At 37.9% G+C, this 21,538-nt stretch overlaps 1 protein-coding gene across 2 annotated transcripts in view; it reads left to right on the top strand.

Moving 5' to 3' along the window:
- Positions 1–21,538, top strand: part of LOC109933412 (DDRGK domain-containing protein 1) — an 84,771-nt gene that overhangs the window by 54,209 nt on the left and 9,024 nt on the right. For both annotated transcript variants that reach the window (XM_048597657.1, XM_048597663.1), the window contains exons 3-6: positions 7,189–7,301; positions 10,806–10,907; positions 18,944–19,066; positions 20,509–20,547. In XM_048597657.1, the coding sequence (XP_048453614.1) occupies positions 7,189–7,301; positions 10,806–10,907; positions 18,944–19,066; positions 20,509–20,547 (377 nt within the window). The remainder of the gene's footprint in view (positions 1–7,188; positions 7,302–10,805; positions 10,908–18,943; positions 19,067–20,508; positions 20,548–21,538) is intronic.

Below are 21,538 nucleotides of genomic sequence, written 5' to 3'. Positions count from 1 at the left end.
CAGAGGAGTAGGAAAGTTGATGTTTCGGGTCGGAACCCTTCTTCAGACCTTTTTGAAGGGTCCCCATCCGAAACGTCAGCTTTCCTGCTCCTCTGATGCTGCCTGGCCTGCTGTGTTCCTCCTGCTCCGCACTGTGTTATCTCTGACTCCAGCATCTGCAGTTCTTACTATCTCTGATAAGGTAGCATGCCCAGCTTGTTAGACCTCATGGATTAAAGGGACAGTGTCAACGTATATACAAAACTAACTGAGTAGCTGAAGAGTAATGGTACATGATTATTTTTCAAACTGAAGGTTTACAGTGGAGTTTCCCAGGTGTTGGTATTAGGGCAAACTTCCTAATAATATATTAATGACCTAGACTTTAATGTGTAGAACACAATTTCAAAATTTGTAGCTGATTCAACTCGGTGAAAAATTGTGACAGTGAGGAGGGTTGTGCCAAAATTCTAAAGGACATAGTTTGGTAGAATGAGCAGTCAATTGACAGATGAAATTTAATTCAGAGGAATAAGAAAAGATTCAATTTGAAAGGAAGAACGTGGAAGAATGTCATATAAAATGAAGTGCTCAATCCTAAACAGGCAGGAGAAGGACTTGGATTCATACTTGCACAAATCACCAAATGTTCCAATGCGGGTGGGATTGATAAAACTTGGCATCCTAGGCATAATCAATAGGAGCATGGAATGCAGCAGCAAGGAAGTTAAACCTATACTAATACTGGTTCAGCCTTAACTAGGATATTTTGTTCAGTTCTAGACATCTCCCTTAAAGAAAAATGCAAATACGTTAGAGTAGGTTCACAAGAATGGTTGCAGTTCAGTAGATAGGTTAGAGGAGCTAGAACTGTTTTCCTTGGAGGAGAAGGTTGAAAGGAGATTTGAAATGTATTCAAAATCTTAAGAGTCTTGCTAGAGAAGATGGAGAGAGAAACTGATTTGCGATTCCTTCTTCAAATAGAAACTGAGAGCATAGATTTTATGTGCTTTTCCAGGAAGAATAGAAGAACTGACTATTATTTAAATGGAGAAAGACTGCAGAAAGTTGCTGCACAGAAGGATTTAGAGGTCTTAAATCTCAAGAAGATAGCATTCACGTTCAGGTAATAATGAAAGTCATAAATGGAATGCTTATTTCAAAAGGAATAGAGTATGAAAATAAGGAGGTTGTGTTAAAAATGTACAAGTCACTAGTCAGACAACAGCTGGAATACTGTGAAGAATTTTGGTCCACCTTATCTAAGGAAAGAAGCAATAGAGGCAGTCCAAGGAAGAGTCAGTATATTGATCCAGAGAATGGAGGGGATGGTGTCTTATGAGAGCGGTTGAGTCAATTGGGCTTGTTCTCACTGGAGTTTAAAAGAATGAGAGGCACCTTTTACTGAACTCTACAAGATTCGTAGGAGTCTTGACACGATTGATGTGGAGTGAGTGTCCAGGACCAGAGGGCATAATCTCAGAAAAGAGAGTCGCACATTTAAGACAGATGAAGAATTTATTCTTTCAGAGGGTAATGAATCTGTGGAATGCTATATCGAAGATGGCTGTCAAGGCAGGTCATTAAGTATATCCATGGCTGAGATAGATTTTGAATCAAGGGAAAGAAGGGTTTTTGAGATGAGGCATGAAAGAAGAGTTGGGCATTATTAGATCAGCCATGATCTCATTGAATGGTGGAGATGACTCAATGGACTGAATGGCCTACTCCTGCTCCTGTACCTTAATGTCTGGCCTCGAAGACTTTCTATTATTCCTTTAACTTTATTATGTAGATTATTATTTTATCCTATTTTATGTCCTTGTGCTGTTTTGCTATCACTGTCAATACAGATAGTGTCCTAAAAGGGTACATTAAATTGCTTAAGAGACTTGAATAAGCAATATGGGTCCCATCGCTTTCACCTTGCTATGAAAGCTATGAATCTCAAAGCGGGATTCACTTTGGAGCGCAGTTAAAGTCAGGAAGTTCCTGGTCAGTGGTTTGCCATCTCTAACAAATTACTTTAGAGATATTTAAAAAATTTAATTGCTTAACATGAAATCAAGAACTAAGAAATGTATAAAGCTCAAAAAGTTTTATTTTAGCAAGTTATGTAGCGTGGAATTCAATCCTTGCTGTAAAGTGAGGCGATGGTCTAGTGGTATTATCATTGGACTGTTATTCCAGAGACCCAGGTAATATTCTGGGTTCAAATCCCGCCACGGCAGATGGTGGAATTTGAATTCAATAAATATCTGGAATTAAAAGTCTGACGATGACCATAAGTCCATTGCCGATTATTGGGAAAAACCCATCTAGGTCACTAATGTCCTTTTAGAGAAGGAAACTGCCATCATTACCTGGTCTGGCCTACATGTGATTCCAGACTCACAGCAATGTGCTTGACTTTTAACTACCCTCTAAGCAATTAGGAATGGGTAATAAATGCTGCCTGGCCAGCGATGCCCTCATCCCGTGAATGAATAAAGGAAAAAAAAATTGAAATACATGGGATAAACCACCTTTTAAGATCAGAATTGAAAAGAATATATATGTAACATAGTTTCGGTGCCTCTGCAACTGTGTCTGACCCAATATATCGTCGTGTGGATGAAATTTATTTTAAAAGTATCCTGTTTAGTAACCAACCAAAATAAACTGCTGTGGCCATTTATGACATAGCTATCCAGAAGCTCATTGCTGTGGTTTTGCGTGAAATTAACGCAGTTGGTTTGCATTACGAAGGAAATGAGAGAAAGAATTTAAAAGGTTAATGTGTTGGAATTGTTGTGGATCAACCTTTTGCCTCTACCTCTTTTCTTGAAGGAGTCATTACCCAATGAGATTGTTTTCTGGACACGACTTGCTCTCTTGTACATCAATGAAATAGCTTATCTTAATGTTATGAGTCTGCACAGTAAGTGTCAGTAGGCGTTCCAAACCTGATCGTGTCCTGTCCACTATTCACATAGGTGTACTTTGAGTAGATATACTGGACAGTATTTTGAAGCAGGAACGCGGGTCATTTTCGTTTCCTTAATCCATGCCTCCTGAACAAATTGTATACCTGGTTTCTTTCCAAAAATGATAACCTAGTATTGCACAGACACAAACTCTCTGAGCTTTCAGGTCTGAGGCTCAACTACTCACTGCTGTAACTAATTGATCAATTGAACTGTAAAATCACACTCTTCAGCCCACAGGATAAATAGCACTGTATTAAAATAGTTAAGCAGTGGTTTCTGGGTATGCAGCAGTGAATAGTTGTACTTGGTCAGGTGTCTCATTATCACTTACTGGTGGAGTACCAGAGGTTGAGTGTTAGTATTATCGATGTTTATCATTTTTATAAATCATTAAAGGATGGAATTCTGTCCAAACTTCTGAGCAATACTGAATTGGGATCAATGAGATGATGATGAACATCAGTACGTAAATTCAAAAGGATTTTAACAAGCATTATTAGTAGAGAATAATCATCCTTAACTAACATGACTATATCAACAGAATGCGTACCATTCTTAATGACAAATTTGTATCTATTTGATCTGTTGCTCAGCGTGACCAGATAACCTGGTATGTGTATGCTGAACTTGTGTTGAGTAGCAAGCTGCCAGGTGATTTCCATGATGGGGTTTGTCCCCATGCTCGCTACCTCAGCATATGCCCAAGGCACACAAAAATGAAGTTCCTTTACACCATAACTTGGAAATAACTGGTTCTGCTCAGTAAGCGCTGGTCAAATGGCTGAATACGTTGGTGCATTTTTTACCCCGGAGCATCGGAGGATGAGGGATGACCTTTATAGAGGTTTATAAAATCTGAAGGACAAGGTCTTTTTCCTAGAGCCGGGGAGAGGTCCAAGACTAGATGGCATAGATTTAAGATGAAAGAAGAAAGATTTAAAAGGAACCAGAGGGGTAACTTTTTCATGCAGAGGGTAGTGCGTATATGGAAGTGATAGAGACTGGTACAGTTACAACATTTAAAAGGCACATGGTTGGGTATATGAATAGGAATGTTTTAGAGGGATATGGGCCAGATGCTGGCAAATGGGGCTGTGTCAGATTGGGATGTCTGGTTGGCATGGACAAGTTGGACTGAAGGGTCTATTTCTATGCTTTATGACTCTAAATGGTTGATTCAATTGCTACAACTTGTTTTTGAGCAAGTTTTCCACTCGGACAGTGAAGGATTCCTTTGCATTTGTGAAGACAATGCCAGATTTGCTTTTCAATATCCTGCATTCACTTGACATTGCCAGCCTTTTACGAATGTACCACTCAGGAATGCCACAGGAACATCTGTGCTGTACCACTATATCATTAGCAATCTAGATCATCACCATTGCATGAATCAGTATTTGTTGAACTTAAGAAAGCAGCTTGCACTTTTGAGTCTAGAAATAACAGCACCATATGTGCTCAAAATTGGGCTCCCTGTGAGACCCAGCTCTCTCAAACATTTGTTGAATCCTGTGTGAAGTGCCTTTAGTAGAACACATGTTCCCCTTGCACAGTTCTGGTATGCAGGTAATACATTTGCTATATTTGAATCTTCAGCTGCATGTAAGACTTTCCTTGAGGGCCTCAATAGCACTGGGACTGGAACAGCCATTTTTAAAAAAATATTCATTCACAGGATGTGGGTGGCACTGGCCAGGCCAGCATTTATTACCCGTCCTTGATTGTATTAAGTGTCAACCATGTTGCTGTGGGTCTGGAGTTACATGCAGGCCAGACCAGGTAAGGATGGCAGTTTCCTTCCCTAAAGGACCTTAGTGAACCAGATAGTTTTTCCTTGACAATTGACAATGGATTCATGGTCATCATTATACTTCTAATTCCAAATATTTACTGAATTCAGATTCCACCATCCGCCATGGCAGTCTTCGAACCCAGGTCCCCAGGGTCTCCGGATTAATAGTCTAGCGATTTAATTACCACTAGACCATCACATCCCAATGATTTCCCTTTCCTCAAAGACCCAGTTGAGAAATATGCCAGAGTGTCTCTTCTACTGTTTACTATAAACTTTTGTTCACTGGTCAGAGTATATTTTGGGATTCCAACAGTTCCATGTAACATATGATTGATCTCATAGGAAACCTCATAAATAGACATTTTTGTCACAATGCAAGCTTGATGCTGAAATGGGGCGCATCAAAGCCATCCTTCAGGACAATGGCTACCCCGATCAGATCATTTCTCACTGAAACTCATGAAAGGCTGTAAGACCTGTGGGTCATAAGAAGTGCAGACTCTACCTTGGGTTACCCTGGAAGGGCAAGGTATCTGAATAGTTTTAGTAACAGATGAAGGTAGAATAATGTTGCTACTATGCAGTTGCAAACAGGAATGGTGTTGGCACTGACAGAATGTTGCCATCATGCCAGAAAAGACTTTCTGCCTTTCCCAAAAGTGAGCACAATGGTAAATGAATTTTAATGCTGGCGTGACGTCAGGTATTTTAGCTGTATGTTCCAAGGAATTGTGGATTATATGAAACAGCAGATTCCTTCGGCTTTTCACACAAGGTATTGACTGTATCCAACCGTCTTGCCCTTGCAACACTTGCATCACAGTTTCCAAATTTAGACATTGTTCAGTAATTGGACAATGTTTACTGGATGATCCTATGTGTGAAGAATTACACTTAACCAATTTAGGATTGTCAGTCAGCCTTACGGTCAGGTGTATTTGCATATACTGGAAGCTACACACATTAATGCACAGAGCCTTATTCCTTGCAGTGCGTTTGCATGTATTATGTCTGTTTCAACTCATCAAAATAGGTGACAGCCAGTCACTGGTTTATTTCTCAATGAAATACCCTGATCAATCGGAGTCAACCTGTCTGGTGTGAATTTTAAACGAGACCCTGCAGTTAATTGTCCATTAATATTAACTGCTACATTCTGTATGGTAATACCTCTACCAGTCAATGTTCACTTTCCAACAGTTTTGCACTCTTATCTCATTCCGTTTTAATGTTGTTTTTCCTCTTTATCGGTATTATTGTGAATTTTCCTGACGAGTGCATGACGAAAAGGTTCAACAAAATGTAACTTTTTTCAGCATTACTCTAGTACAGAAGTGACAGATCCAATTTAATACAGTGATTGGAAGGTTATATGTTCAGAGAATCTTAAAGGGGTTAAATGGAAATCTTGCATTATCAGCACATGCGATCTTGGGACTATAAGCACAATGTTCATTTGCTGCTATTGTTTAAAAATTTAGCTGAGACTGTATTCAAGAAGTAGAATATCAGACCAGACAGAAAATTTTTGGTCCTAGTGAGATCATGTCTGGAGTATGCATGCAGTTTTGTTCTACCTATTTAAAATAAGTTGCATAATTGTTAGAGAGAATACAGAGCAGCATTTATGAATTTCAGAATTTATGGAAATTAAATGTATGAAGAAATATTGGCTACCCAATAGGGCTTACTTTAAAGCCAAGCTAAATTAAAAGTGATGCTCTAATTTCTGTTGGCTAAATGATCCCATTTCTTCACTACTGCTGTTCTGTAGCACATAGTCTTGAACATGTTTGCTGGGGATATTTGCCTATGAATTTTATTGGGGTTATTCAGGCCAGGGAAGCGAGAAAGTCCCTTTTTTGAGTTATTATTTGAGCAAACCTGCTTTAAATTAATCCCTTTTCGGATTTTCTGATGCACAACCAAAACAAAACTACAGGAATGACTTTGCAGTCTTTTCTGCTGAGATCATATGTCATTACTGATTTGTAACCTAGAAATGTTGTGCACTTCACTCTTTGCAAGGCACATTGGGTGGAGAAGAGCAATTTCTGCTGTTAGAATATTCTGTTTTATATTATTTGCTGCATATTCCAAAACCATTCCCGATATACTTTTTTATGATTTAACAAATTTGTGGCATCATTATTCTAAGGCTACCTTTTATTGAAAAAGGATGAATTGTAAGGATGCACATACGTTGATTAGCACGCAAAATGTCATTACATTGAAGGCTCTGGGCCAAGTGCTCCAAAGTGGAATTAGGTAGGTTGACGCAGACCTGATGGGCTGAGGTGCTTCTCCTGTGCTGTATGACTCTGAGAAGGTTGTTAAATTAATTTGCCATGAAGTGTGGTTAGGTATATTTGGATATTTGAAAGTGCATTCCCTTTACAATTCAAAACGTTGATCACGTTTGTCTGCTTTTTGCTTGCTGGACAGTTGAAGAAATTGAAGCAGAACAAGATGGCACAGAATTTCAAACACGTGGCAAAATTGGAGCCAAGAAGCAGCGGAAATTGGAAGAAAAAGAACAAAGGAAGGCACAAAGGGAGGTTAGAAACAGCTTTATGTCAAAAAAGAAAGGGCAAAAAATGTAACTGCTTTTGTTTTTAATGTTATTGGATAAATAACATTGATTATGGCACAGGGGTCTATTCAGCTAATTATGTGTATTTTGGAGCTGTGCAAAAGCAACTTGTCTAATTTCACTCCCTCAACTTATTCCTGCAGTATTTTTTTCACCAGAAATTTCTTCAATTCTCTATTTGAACCTACCTCCTTGTTCACACTGCTAGGCAGTGATTTCTAGATCCTTGCCACTTCCAACTTTTAAAAAAAAAAAATTCTTCTTCTGTCACCTGCTTCTTGATTTACCAATCATCTTGAATTTGGGTTCTTGGATTAGGATCCTACCAACAAACATAGCATTTCTCTCTCTCCTATTAGCAGCAGTTTACTTTAGTGTGAATCCATATTTCTGACTTGTGATAGGTAAGCCTGTGGTACTTGTATAAATGTAGCTCGGATGGTTCAAAAAGCAGCTCTGCAGTGATCCAAATTACAAGATAATTACAAGATGCCTACAAAATGCCTTTCTTATTTTCCATGGTATCTCAAAATTCTTGTAGATGTTTTAATTTGCTGTTTAGAGTTCTCCTCGATCGCTTATGGGTTTCAGTGGAAAGAAATAGGATTGTAACCCTTATCTCATTCATTTGGTTTAAGCAAGTATTTGAGGGCTTTTAAAAAAAAATCGGAAGATTAATCAAAAGATGGGATATTAGACAATGGTTAACAATCCTTTGGAAGAACAAGTGTAATTGTTGCATCGGTTCTGATTGGGTATGAGGAAGGATATTGCAAAATTATTTGACAGTGATGAAAGGTCAGTTTGATAAAATAGTTTAAATATTATGTAAAAATAAACTATTTCAATATAACTGCCTTTATGTGACACAAATAAGGAAATGAGACTGCACATGATAGGATGACTGATGTGTTAACTGTTAATTATTTGCCCACAAACTAAATAGTCTTCTCAAAGTTTGAATTTTCAAGCAAAAATGTAAAAAAAAAACCTGAGTTGGAATTTTGTGTTTTCATGTCTCAGAGGTCACTTTTACATAAATTATATTAAAATAAAAGAATAAGAATGCATGCCTGGTTCATCAACATCAGTAAAAAAGGACAAATTAATGTCTTGAATTGAGATTCTTTATTAGAATATTTTTACCTTTTTGCTAGCCTGCCAAAATATTTTCAAATTCCCATTTGCCTCCTAAAACCTTAAGACATAGGAGCAAAATAGACCACTTGGCCTATTAAGTCTGCTCCAGCATTCATCTTGGCTGATCTGATAATAATTAAATTCCCTTTCATGCTTTATTCCCACAATCTGTGATTCCCTTGCTTATTAAAAATATGTCCATCTCGGCCTTCAATATACTTGGTGAGGTTAGGGGGATTGGCCATGCTAAATTACCCTGTAGTGTCCAGGGATGTGCAGGTTAGATGGATTGGCCATGGTGAAAGCAGGATTATAGGCTTGGGGGGTGGGCTTGGGTGGGGTGCTCTTTGGAGATTCTGTGTAGATTTGATGAGCTGAATGGCCTGCTTACACACTGTAAGGATTCTATGATATCCCCTAGTTCTATGAAACAGCCTTGACCCCGTTCTGTGGTAAATAATACTACAGATTCACTCCCTCAGGGAAGAATTTCCTCCTCATCTCTGTCTTAAATCAGTGACCCCTTACTCTGGGATTAAACCTCTTTTCCTCAGCTCTCCCACAAGGAGAAACATCTACTTTGTCAAGCCCCCTAAGAATCTTAATAAGATCACCGCTCATTCATCTAAATGAACGTAACTCACCAAGCTCCTTAGACACTACCTTCCAAACCCACGACCATTTCCATCTAGGAGGACATGGGCAGCAGATACATGGGAACATCATCATCTCCAAGCCACATATCATTCTGACTTGGAAATGTTTCGCTGTTCCTTCACTGTCACTGGGTCAAAAACATGGAATTCCCTCTCTAATGGCATTGTGGGTCTCCTTGCAGCACATGAACTGCACCAATTTAATAAGTTAGCTCACCACCACCTTGTCAAAGGCAAATAGAGACAGGCAATAAATGCTGCCCATCCAGCATTGCCCATGTCCCACAAGTGAAGGGAAAAAAAAAGTCCAACCTGTTCAATCTCACTTCATGCAAAAATCTCTCCATGCCCAGATTAATTTAGTGAAATTTCTGACTGTACTCAGTTAGTCCCAATGCTAGTGTATCTCGATGGATTAGATAAGGGTATGAAAACTGTTTTATAGTATTTCAGTTGTGGTCTAATTAGTGCCTTGAAGGAGCTGGTCATTGTCTTGAGTAAGCGGAGTGGAGGACATGCCCCTGTCTGCATCAGTGGTGCTGAGGCAGAGATGGTTGAGAGTGTCAAGTCCCTGGCAGTGATGTTCACCAACAATCTGTCCTGGTTCACCCACGTTGACATGATGGTCAAGAGAGTACAACAAACAATGCCTCTACTTGCACAGGAGGCTAAGGAAATTTGGCACGTCCACAAAATCTCATGCCAATTATTACAGAAAGGATCCTGTCTAAATGCATCAGTGTGGTATGGCAACTGCTGTTCCCAAGACCGCAAGAAACTACAGTCATGAACAGAGCCCAGTCCATCATGTGAACCAGCCTTTCATTTATATTCCCTTTCCCGCCCCCCCCCCCCACTGCCTCAGGAAAGCAACCAACACAATCAAAGACCCCTCCCACCCTGGTTATACTTTCTTCACCCTCTTTCGTCGGGCAGAAGATGTAATACAAGTACGGACACATTCAGGGACAGCTTCTTCCCTGCTGTTATCAGACTTATGAATGGACCTCTCAAATGTTAATGTTGATCTCTCTCTTTACACCACCTCTGTGGCTCTAGCACTGTATTCTGCACCTTGTTCTGCTACGTGATGCACTTTGTATGGTACGATCTGTCTGTACAGCACACAAAACAGTAGTATTCTTGGTACATGTGACAACGATATATTAAATTAAATCAAATCAAATTTCCTATTTTTATATTCCAATCCCTTTGAAATAAAAACAAACGTTCCATTTGGTTTCCCTATCATCCATTGAAGTTGGATGCTAGCTTTTCATGATTCATGCACAAGGGCCCACAAATCCCTATGCTACAGGTTTTGCAGTCTCTGTCCATTTAAATAATAATCAGCTGTTCTATTCTTCCTAACAAAATGCATTACCTTACATTTCCCAAATTAAATTTTGAAATCTGGCAAATTTTTGCCCACTTGCTTAACCTGTGAACCAGGGATTTCAGCAGACTGTTCAAAGTGAGCTTACCCTTGCAAATTAATAAAGCCGATCTCATAATGTTATAATGTCTGTAAATATGAGTGACATTGTTTCCAAATATACATTTAAAAACTTTGTGCTAGATTAATCAGTAAGAACTTTTAGTGCGTAGCTCAGCCAGGGTGAGCTCTGAAGCTGTTTCTGGTCTGATCATCTTATACTTCCTTTCATATAAAGGCTGAAGAAGCAGAACGAGAGGAGAGACGAAAATTGCAAATGAAGAGAGATGAAGACCGGAAGAAAGATGAGGAACGAGTACGACTTGAAGAACAGCGAAAAGTACGACCACTTTTGCCTGTTAATATTTTCCATTAAGTTCAGCTGATGGTGGCCATTTCATGATAGATCACAAGTCTAAATATAACTCAATGAATAATAAATGTTTTTATAATGGACAACAAAAAAATCTGGTGTTTGGAACCTGCAGTCTATAGTGCTGAGAGGCAAAAGCACCAGCTGCACAACCACATATGTTAAAGGCGACTCATTTGGCTCATCAGTATGGTGGAATAAAAATTTGTAATGCTCAATGAAACTGCCTCCTTTTGGGAAGGGCCAATTACCAGTGTACTGTAATACTCCTTCATTGGAGAGCTGAAAAGCAGGATTGCTAGGTCACATTTGTTTCTACAATAACTGAAAACTTTGTATTCGTATGGCAACTTTTAATTTAATGAAATTTCGAAAGCCACTTCTGAAGTTTTACAAAACAAATTATGATGCTGATCCACAACTTGTTGTCACATCTTATGACAAAGATTTGATCAAAGAGGTCGGTTTAAGAAATTTCTTAATGTTGCTTAATGGAGTCAATTTAGGTCATGGACGTAGGGGTGATGAGTGAAATGCTTTTGCTGCTATTTAAGGCACAAACAATTAAAGAATTGGTTGAGGGATAGTAGGAACTGCAGATGCTGGAGAATCTGAGATATACAAGGTGTAGAGCTGGATGAACACAGCAGGCCGAGCAGGAAGGCTGACGTTTTGGGCCTAGACCCTACTTCAGACCCTTTTTCTGAAGAAGGGTCTAGGCCCGAAACGTCAGCCTTCCTGCTCCGCTGCTGCTTGGCCTGCTGTGTTCATCCAGCTCTACACCTTGTATATATCAAAGATTTGGTTGACTTCAGCTTCACAGAGGGTTGAATGTAGAGACCAGCCAGGGCTTTGTGTAGTAGTCGGGTCTAGAGGGAACAAAGGCGTGAATGAGTATTTCAGCAGCAGGTGTGCTGAACTATGCCAAAATGGTGCAAATTTATAGAAGTGGAAATAAATGCATGTGACAGCATGAATATGTGGATTGAAGCTCATCTTGGGGTCACATATCACACTAAGGTTGCAAACAGTCTGGTTTTGACTCAGACACTTTTGTCAGAACAAGGGACTGATTCGGTAGTTAGCTAACAGAAATTTGCGTGGTGACTGAAAACAGTGGCTTCATCCTTCCTAATACTTGGAAGAATTTGTCGTGCCTTTTGGATGATGTCCTCAAGAAAAAGTATCTAGATGAGAACCTGGAAGCCAAGGATCAATCCTTGAGACCAGCAAAAGTACAGGAAGAGAGCTATTGCAAGTGATTGACCGGTTACGATTTGATATGTAAGAATGGAACCAGCTGAGAATAGTTGCGCCCAGGTAGACAACTGCAGAGAGGCACCAAAGAAGGATGATGTGGTCAGTATTGTCAAAGGCTATAGGCATGTTAAAAAGGACAAGATGGGAACGTTGAACTTTGCTTCCTTCACACAATGTTTGTTTCCCCCATGTAGGTGCAGAGATGAATAATCTAGCGAGGCCTCTGACCTTTCTTTAAAAAAAACGAGGAAGTTTAAGACCTGAGGGGAAAATATCCTAATTTTGTAGGAAAGAGAAGCCTTGCAGAGCAGTGTGTTAGGGTATAGACTATCTGTACCCGACAATGAAATGAAACCAGATAAACTTGGTAATAAAATGTTCAATGAAGGGTCATCAACATTGTGGGGAGTTACAGGTTAATTACATTAAATGCAAGTAACATTTGTGCCACAGAAATCCCGAGTAATGACCGTTTTTAACGCGAGAATCTAACCATCGCCCCTTGGTAACAGCAATGGCAAACACAGCTCGGTTGATCCTGCAAAATCCTTTCTACTAACATCTAGGGGATATATCTAGCAACTTAAGAATCCATGGAGTTATGTGGACCACCAACAACAGCAGGATGGCTGGTCCAGTTCAATTTCTGGTCAGTGGTAAATCCAGGATATTGATGGTGGGGTATTCTGCAGTGGTGGTGCCACGGAATATCAAGGGACGATGGTTAGATTCTCTTTCTTTAAAAATTGACGTTGCCAGGGACTTGTGTGGCACAAATGTTTAGTTGCATTTGATGTAATTAACCTATAACTCCCTACAATGTTGATGATAATACTTCATTACTTTTTATTACCAAGTTCTGATGAACATTCATTGACCTGAAATGTTTCTTCACAAGTTCTGCCAGACCTGTTCAGCATTTTCTATTTCTCATATTTCTAGCATCCACAATGTTTTTATTTCGCCCCCTGATTTTAATGAAAGGGTAGAATGGTGTTGAAATGGAGTTGGTATTCTGCCCTGTAAGAGAGGGAATGAACTTTCTCAGGTTCCAACTTGCAGCGCTGTCACACGTAGAAGCTGCTTTGCAGTACTGACTTAACAAAAGCCAATTCGCATTTTGGGAAATGGCATAGGTATAAGGGAAACTTAGAATAGAGAAAGTTAGGAGGAGATGAAATGAATGGTATCAGTAGTGAAACTATCTTTAGTGAAGCATATTTTTGACATGGAGTGAACCTTTGAAATGATTTCTCAATTGATCCAGTTTTCAAATGTGTATTTATGTGGATGCAAATAACGCAAATGGTCAGATGAAGAAAGTACAAAATAGCGCACTAGGATTTTCATTTAGAAGAGGAAAAACTCATGAGTCTCAAATTGCCATTTTTGATTTGTCTGGCATCTTTTTGGGATATCCCAGAATCTCTGTGCATGCGTATAAACTAAGGCATGCACATGTGTTCACACTTTCATACCGACTTGCTGTTTGGAACTCATTTATTCTATTTATTGTATGCCATGCAAAAGGTGTTTGATTATTCTTTTGATTTGGCACATGTTTGTATCAGAAATGTTTAAAATGTAAATTAAGCTGATCTTGTTGAAGGAATTGTTGTGTTGCAGATTTCCCACATATCCTTAAATGCATTGGAATATGCAAACATTTGCTGGACTTTTATTTATGCAGTAACTATTCAAACACTAATTAATTTTGAAAATAATGTTAATGTTGTAGTTGCAGTGTTTTCATGCTTGTTTAAAGAAATGAGTCTACATAATGTTTTGGAGAATATTTTAAAACAGATTTTTAACTCTGATCAATTTGTTTATATTGAAACTGCAGAGAAGTATAATAGAAGATTTTCTTTTTGCACTGCTGTTGCAAGACGTTTTGTTCTTGTGCGTCTGTTAGTGGAGGCGGTCAATACCCACAGTTTTGCAACTGCCATTAGTGGTATGATTCTGAGTAGGTGGTGCGCTGAGCACCTAGGCTCTAATACATAGCTCAGCAATAATGTTTCCAAGTACTCTAATGACCTAACATCAAACCACTCACTGTGGAAGATATGTTATAACTATGGTATGTTGAAGAAAACTTGTTCATTCGTCTTGTAAGACAATCTTTTAAATGTTTGGAAATGTACTTCATAAAAATTATTAAAGCACAAGTTTGCATAAATATGCTCTAAATTAAGCATATAATCTAGACTGACATCACACTGAGGGAGCCTTCTGAACAAGTCAAACAGAGCTCTTGTTTGCTCCCTCAAGTGGAATTAGTCCCATGGTGCTATTCATATTATATTTGCTGTTGACCTGCATTAGTACCCAAATGATCATACTAATTTCAGTGCTCTATATGGCACTTGTTATGGCAAACTGGATGCTGTGTTCCCTATGTAACAATGTTGGAACTTTATACAGATTTAATTGGTCATAAACTGTTTTGGGAGCTCTTGAGGATATGAAAGACTCCGTTTAATGCGATGTTGTTAGTATTTATAGTATAAAATGGAATTATTGTTGAATATATATATAAATTTGAACATTTCTTTAGATTTTTAATTAAACTTTTCCCACAAATTTAGGTTCTAACACTTATTCTGCCATCATTTTGAAATTAATTTTATTGTTGCAATCTAAGTAATAGCTAGAGGGGAAATCACTCCCCTGGAGTATCAGAGTTAACATTTTGAATCTGATATGCCTCTTCCTCAGAATTAATATTACTTGTATTTAAAGAGTTTTGATATTCCTGTTAATCATAGGGTAATTTGATACAGAAGTAACATTAAGTAAAACACTCATTTCCTGTGTAGGTGATCATAACATTCTGCCTGTAATCAGAATCTTTTTTAAAAATAGCACATGGTTTTTTCCTCCTTGTATTGAAACGCAAGAGCATCACTTGCCAGTTACAGAGGCAGTTGCCTGTGGTAATGACTGGCAGCAATTTCAGTGATCTTCAGCTTTAGTTATGTAGCATAGAAAGCTGCCAATATCACCTCCTCTGTTGTCAGAAACTGTTTCATTTTCTCTACCCAAAGATACTCTAGTATATTTTTCATTCATTTCCTGATGTTTCCCTTCTTAAAATAGCAATTCATACTTTGTAAAACAGAATCTTCTAAATTACAGTTAGAATACAGCTTCACTTGAGATTGTAGCTGTTCACAACAATGGGAAATTTGAAATACAAAAGTGCTGTGTGACAAAGTTACCTATGCACAGGGCTGTTCAACAAAGTAGATAGAATTTCTGCATTGGACACATTTGGGGAAATTGCACTGGTTAAGTTAGAGTTTGTCACATGCATATCTGTTTTAAGATTTCCAAATGTGTCAGCACAATCAGGCAATAAAATGTTCTGTATTTGCGAAACATCCGTTCTGTCTCTAAGAACAACCCTGACCTTGCAGTTGCCTGCCGTTTCAATTCACATTTCTGCACTCAATCTAACATCCATCCTAGGTCTGATGCAATGCTCCAAGCTGGGGGAATCACATTTCATTTTGTGCTTGCGTGCTTTACAGGCTTCAGTGTTGGAACTCAACAACTTAAGAGCGTGAACGTCATCCTCCATTTCGACTACACCCCATCCCATTGTCTTGATAGCATTGGCTTGCTTTGTTCCTTGTTCATGACTATCATTTACGCCTGTTAGCCTACTCCTCATGTTCTTAACGAGAATATTCAGCCTGAGTAACCATATTTTGAAAATCTAGATTTGTACACCAATAAAATCATTTGAGTATAGCTTTCTGAAGCCACTAACAAAGTACTTTTTTGATGTGAGAGAATCTTTAAAACATGTCTACTAGTATCTCTATGCCTGAGACAATGAGAGTAATTTGAAGAGCCATCCCAAACCACAGCGATCGGCAAAATTTCTCCATTTCAACTTGGGGTTGTGACCATTTTTCTGGGCAGCACTTGATCAGGGAAACTCTTTTCTTGTGCAAGAGCAAAACTGGAATACAAGGAATTTGATTTTAACTAATTTGTGTTTGATTTCCTGATCTTTTTGTGCTGGTTTGGCTGATTTCTGTCCAGATTGCACAGATATTGCTGATGTCAACTTGACCCTAATGTGGTTCAGAATGAGAACTTAATATTCCATGTTATAAACCGTTAATGCATATATTCAGAGTTGTGTTGGTTAATTGAACTGTTCACAAGCCCACACAGAATTCTAGTTTGTTCAATCTATTACAGCATTATAAAAGTCTGGTGCTGTCACAAACTTGGTGATTGTTGAGAGCGCGAAAGTACCTCTGTGCTGCATTAAGAATGCAAACGCCTGCTTTATGCCCTGAAGAAATTGCATAGCCAGTTAAATAGCATGATTATCTTGTGATATCTGGTGCTGCCTTGAGAAAAAAATAGTGTGATTAGGCCTAAACCTTTCACATTAAGGACCAGTCGTGTGACCCTGCATGTTTTGGATGTTCCTGTTGTCTTTTGGTTGTCAGGATTGAAGGCAACATCAGTAAGCTGCCTATCCAGAACACTTGCACAGAGCTGAAACAGACTTGCCTGCTGTTTCTTAGATTATTTTCAACATTTCCCCCAGTTTATTTTCAATAATATTATACTAAATTATGATATTAAAACAAGACAGGCTTTTAAATAGCATCTTTCAAGATCACCAAACATTTAAGCACTTAAGAGCCAATGATGTGCTCTTGAAAATGCCTCAGCCAATTTGTGAGTTCCTAAAGGTCATGACTAGATGATCTGTTTTTGAGATGTTTATTGAGAGATAAATATTGACCAGGAACCAGGGAGAATTCCCCTGTTCTTCATGGTTTGAATATGGGAGTTGGGAATACATGTTGAGGTTGTCACGGACATTGGTGAGGCCTCTTTGGGAATACCGTGTCCAGTTCTGGTTGCCCAGTTATAGGAAAGCTATTAGTTAGCTGGAGTGGGTTCATCCTAGGTCTGATGCAATGTTCCAAGCTGGAGGAATCACATTTCATTTTGCGCTTGCGTGCTTTACAGGCTTCTTTGTTGGAACTCAACAACTTAAGAGCATGAACCCTGGAGAGGGTTGCCAGTCATGGAAGGTTTGAGTTATAAAGAAAGGCTGGGACTTTTTTTTTTTAACTGGAGCGTAAGAGGTTGAGAGGTGACCTTAGAAGTTTATAAAATCATGAGGGGTAGGGATAGGGTTAATTGTAGGTGTTTCTTTTTAACCTAGAATGGTGGATTTCAAGACTAAGGGATATATTTTGAGGTGAGAGGAGAGAGATTTCTCAAAGATGCCTTTTAGAGGCTGGTACAATTGCAACATTCAAAAGGCATCTGGATGGGTATGTGAGTAGGAAGATTTAGAGCGAGATGGGCTAAATGCTGGCAAATGGGACAAGGTTGATTTAGGACATCCTGTTGGCATGGATGAGTTGGACTGAAGCGTCTGTTCCTTGCTGTATATCTGATTCTCTTATTGATAAATCAATTGTACTGCATTTTTGTTTTGCTTGATACTTTTGAAAAAAAAATTAGTGATCATGTGTTTACACTTTTAATAATTGCCTTCTACAATGAATTTTAAATAAGATATTTCCATATTATTTCATTGGACAAGTGAAAACGATTGCTTTTCAAGATTCCTTTCTTCTTTCAGTGTCCAAGTTTTAAATAGTTCAGATTAATCAAAATACTGCCTTTCTATCTCCACACTCGGCTGATAGATCTCTTGCCTGAATTTTGTGGGTTCAAGGTCCACTTGAAAATTTGAGCACAAGACTAAGGCTGACACAACAGTAGCAATACACTGTTGGAGATGTCTGCTTTAGGATGAAACAGTGAACCAAGATGCCATTAATGCCCTCAAGTGAATAAGGGATCCCACAGCACTATTTAAAGAAGAGCAGGGGAAATTATTGTCCTGGCTGAAATTAATCCCTCAACTTGCATCACAAAAACAGATTATCTGCTTGATTTTGGCTTTCATGTTTCACATTACAAAAGTATCCATACATCGAAGATCCTTCATTGGCTGCAAAGCATTTTAAAACATCTATTCGTCACAAAGGTGCTATACAATGCAAGTCTTTTTTTCTATTCCAATCGTCCTCAATTTAAAAAAATACTGTTCGACTCAACATAGGAAGGTTTACTATTCTGATGAAGAGTTACAACTATATAGAATTTAAACAGGTGTGGCTAACTGAATAGAAGTTACAATATCAACAGTACACCTTCATATTCTTCCAGAGATACATTATTCAGAAAACACATGCATTTTCCAGTTGTTTTCTATCTGCTATTCAAAATGCAGTTTTTAGTTTTGTTTAGTGCAATGTATTCTAGAGATGCATCATCAACAACTGAGGTATGGAACTTGAAGCATTCAACAGTAAATTTTCTGCCTCCAAAAAAAAAATGTTTTAAAAAGTGTCTGGCATCTTGACGTGTAAACTGCACTGCTTGGGGTCGGGGGGGTTGTTGAAAGGGACTTCCCAATACTAATTAGGAAATACTGTTATGCAAATTGTAGAGGTTGCTTCCTATATAAGAGAGGCATGACTTCATAAACACATAACTGAATACTATGCACCTGCACAGTGACCTGGTTATGTTTTTGTCAGCTGCACGACTCCATGCCATGTGCCAGTAATTAATGACAAAATTTTTTTAAAAATTGAATTTCATTTTAGAAATAGTGTTTATTTTAAAATATGTAATGTCTGTTTTGAAACCATTTTCTCTTTCCCTTTCTTGCAATAACAAAGGAAGAAGAATTGAAAAAAGCTTGGGAAGAAAAACAGCGACGAGAGCATGAAGAATACCTCAAGTTGAAAGAAGCATTTACCGTTGAAGAGGAAGGAATTGAGGTAGAACCAGATGAAGAGGAGGTAAATATTTACTTAAAATCATTAAGAAGTTTATTTAACACTGCCCACCAATCAACAGCCCCTGACAGCAATTCGAGCTTATTATCTGTGTTTTAGAATTTTCAGAAAGGCTTTTTAAAATTTTTCTTTTTGTCCTGAGATGAATTTTTTTTATTTGCTAGGAAAAGAAAAGTGCAGGCCCGTTTAAAATGTTGGCATTACCACGTCAAATAGAAGTTCAGCCATGAAGCATATATGCATTTATTTTATAGAATTATGAAAATGTCTTCTAAAGTTAGTACAAAAGTTGGAGCATTTGCAAAACAGACATGTCGATCATTTAACTTTAAGTAGTGACTTTGACAAATTTAAATAATGTTTATGAAATTTATTCATACTCTCAGCATTTTGTTGTGGGATATCTCAGATTATTTTTTCTCTTTCTATACCTTTCCCTCCATGTGTTGTAGGTACGGAATTTCTAGTTTAATCATTTTAGCAACAAGTGTACTGCTTGATCTAAGTGTTTGATATTAAATGTTGTTTTAAATGCAACAGTTGCACAGGTTTTTTGTAGTTACGTTGTTTATTATTTGTATATTGATTTATGATAATATTTTTTGTCCTGATAGTCAAAGGGGCTTCAAATGAGATACACAATATAATTGAGTTGCTCTCTCTTCTGAGAAAAAGAAAATTTAAGCAATAAACTTGGACAAAAGTATGGCTGTACAGGCTTTTCCTGGTTTGCTGTGAATTAATAGCACTGCCTTGTTTTAATTGTTTGTACTTGTTCTCAATTTACCTTAAATTATGTTAATTATGTTAAAGATGAAGGTCTAAGCGATTGTTAATGCACTTTACTTGCATTTTACTAATCACTTGATTAGTGAAATGCAATTTTATATGAAAAATGGTATGATGGCTTAAAATAATAATGTACTGTACATTCATTGTTCAAGCATTGTAAGTTTAAAAATAATTTTGCCAAATTTCAGTTTTAAAACTGAGTTTGAGTCAAAATAAATGTATCTTTATTTTAACACTAAACGTTTTGAGCTTGCATATGCTACCTCCAATTTAGATCTAATACACATGTGGCTGATATGTTCTCCACTGGAAATGCCTGCTTCATATTGTTTTTCACTTCGGAATAAAAGGCTTGTATAATAAGGGGCCATTTTGTATTTGCATGGGGTTTATCATTTTTCTTTTCATTTCCCTGCTAAATGTTTCCTGAGTTTAAAAGATACTGTTTCCCTATCCCAGTGAAAGAAAGTTCAATGAAATGAAAGTGAAACTTCTGCTATTGTTAAAACAGGACTTCCAGTTTTCAGAATTGATACAATATAATACAGAGCTGGAGAAACTGTGACTAGCTTTGTTACACATGATTGTAATCTATACTGAAACTTTTAAAAAATTCTTCATTCAGTGTCTGTTTCATTTGTTTTTGTTTTCAGTCGCAGAACCTTCTGCAGGAGTTCATCAACTACATAAAGGTAATAGTAATTTTGGAACAGTTTTTTTCATAGGTTTGAGGAAAATTATTGCTTCTAAATGTTTTAAAGTGTAGTGTATTAATCTAACTTTAAAACAAATGAGATCGGAGACAATAGGCATATTTAATATCTTGTATAACATCTTTCTTGTTCTTTCTCTGTGAACTGTAAATGCGCTACTTGTTATCCTTTATCCCCTGTTCAATAACATTGCACTCATTGTACTAGAAAACCTTTTTGTAGTTGTAAACAAGGGGGAGAGAAAGACCGGACAGAAACAGACAGTTAAGTTTTTGAGGTCCCAAAAAAGGGTTGAGGGAAGCACAAAATGCAAGAGGGTAGAAATTGTTTCAAGTCTAGATATACAAATTATTTTTGTATTATTGCAGAACAGCATTTATTCAAGTTTCCTCATTTTTAATTAGCTATGAAATAGAGCAGCTTAACAGTATATATTAAGTTTCGTTGCATTTTGTTTTGATACTTCAGGACAGCATGTGCAAAAAAATACAAATATGCAATTTCATCACAAAAGGATGCTGTTATTGCATGCCATGCTCTTGTATGACTAGGTATAGGACCACATAAATAACTCCAATCTAAATCTGCTTAAATTAAATTGTTGTGAGTGGTGTAATGAGCTAGGAGAATGAGATTGATTGGGACTGATTGCATTGTTCTGTGGGGAGCTGGCATAATCGTTGTGGTCAAATGGCCTTTTATTAGATGGTAGTATGTGACAAGTGGGGTCCACAGGGGCCTCTGCTGGGCCCATAATTTTTTACATCTTTATCAATAACTTAGATGAAGGGACTGAGGGTGGGTAAATTTGCAGATGACACAAAGATAGGTAGGAGAGTTTGTTGTGAAAATGCCATAACAAAGATGCAGGTATAACACACTGTGGAGCAGGAGGAACACAGCAGGCCAGGCAGCATCAGAGGAGCAGGAAAGCTGACGTTTCGGGTTGGGACCCTTCTTCAGAAATGGT

Source organism: Rhincodon typus, chromosome 1, assembly GCF_021869965.1.
Source record: "Rhincodon typus isolate 14 chromosome 1, sRhiTyp1.1, whole genome shotgun sequence".
NCBI classification, from domain to species: Eukaryota; Metazoa; Chordata; class Chondrichthyes; order Orectolobiformes; family Rhincodontidae; genus Rhincodon; species Rhincodon typus.
Note: the sequence above shows the minus strand (reverse complement) of the source record. Positions and strands in the feature narration are given on the sequence as shown.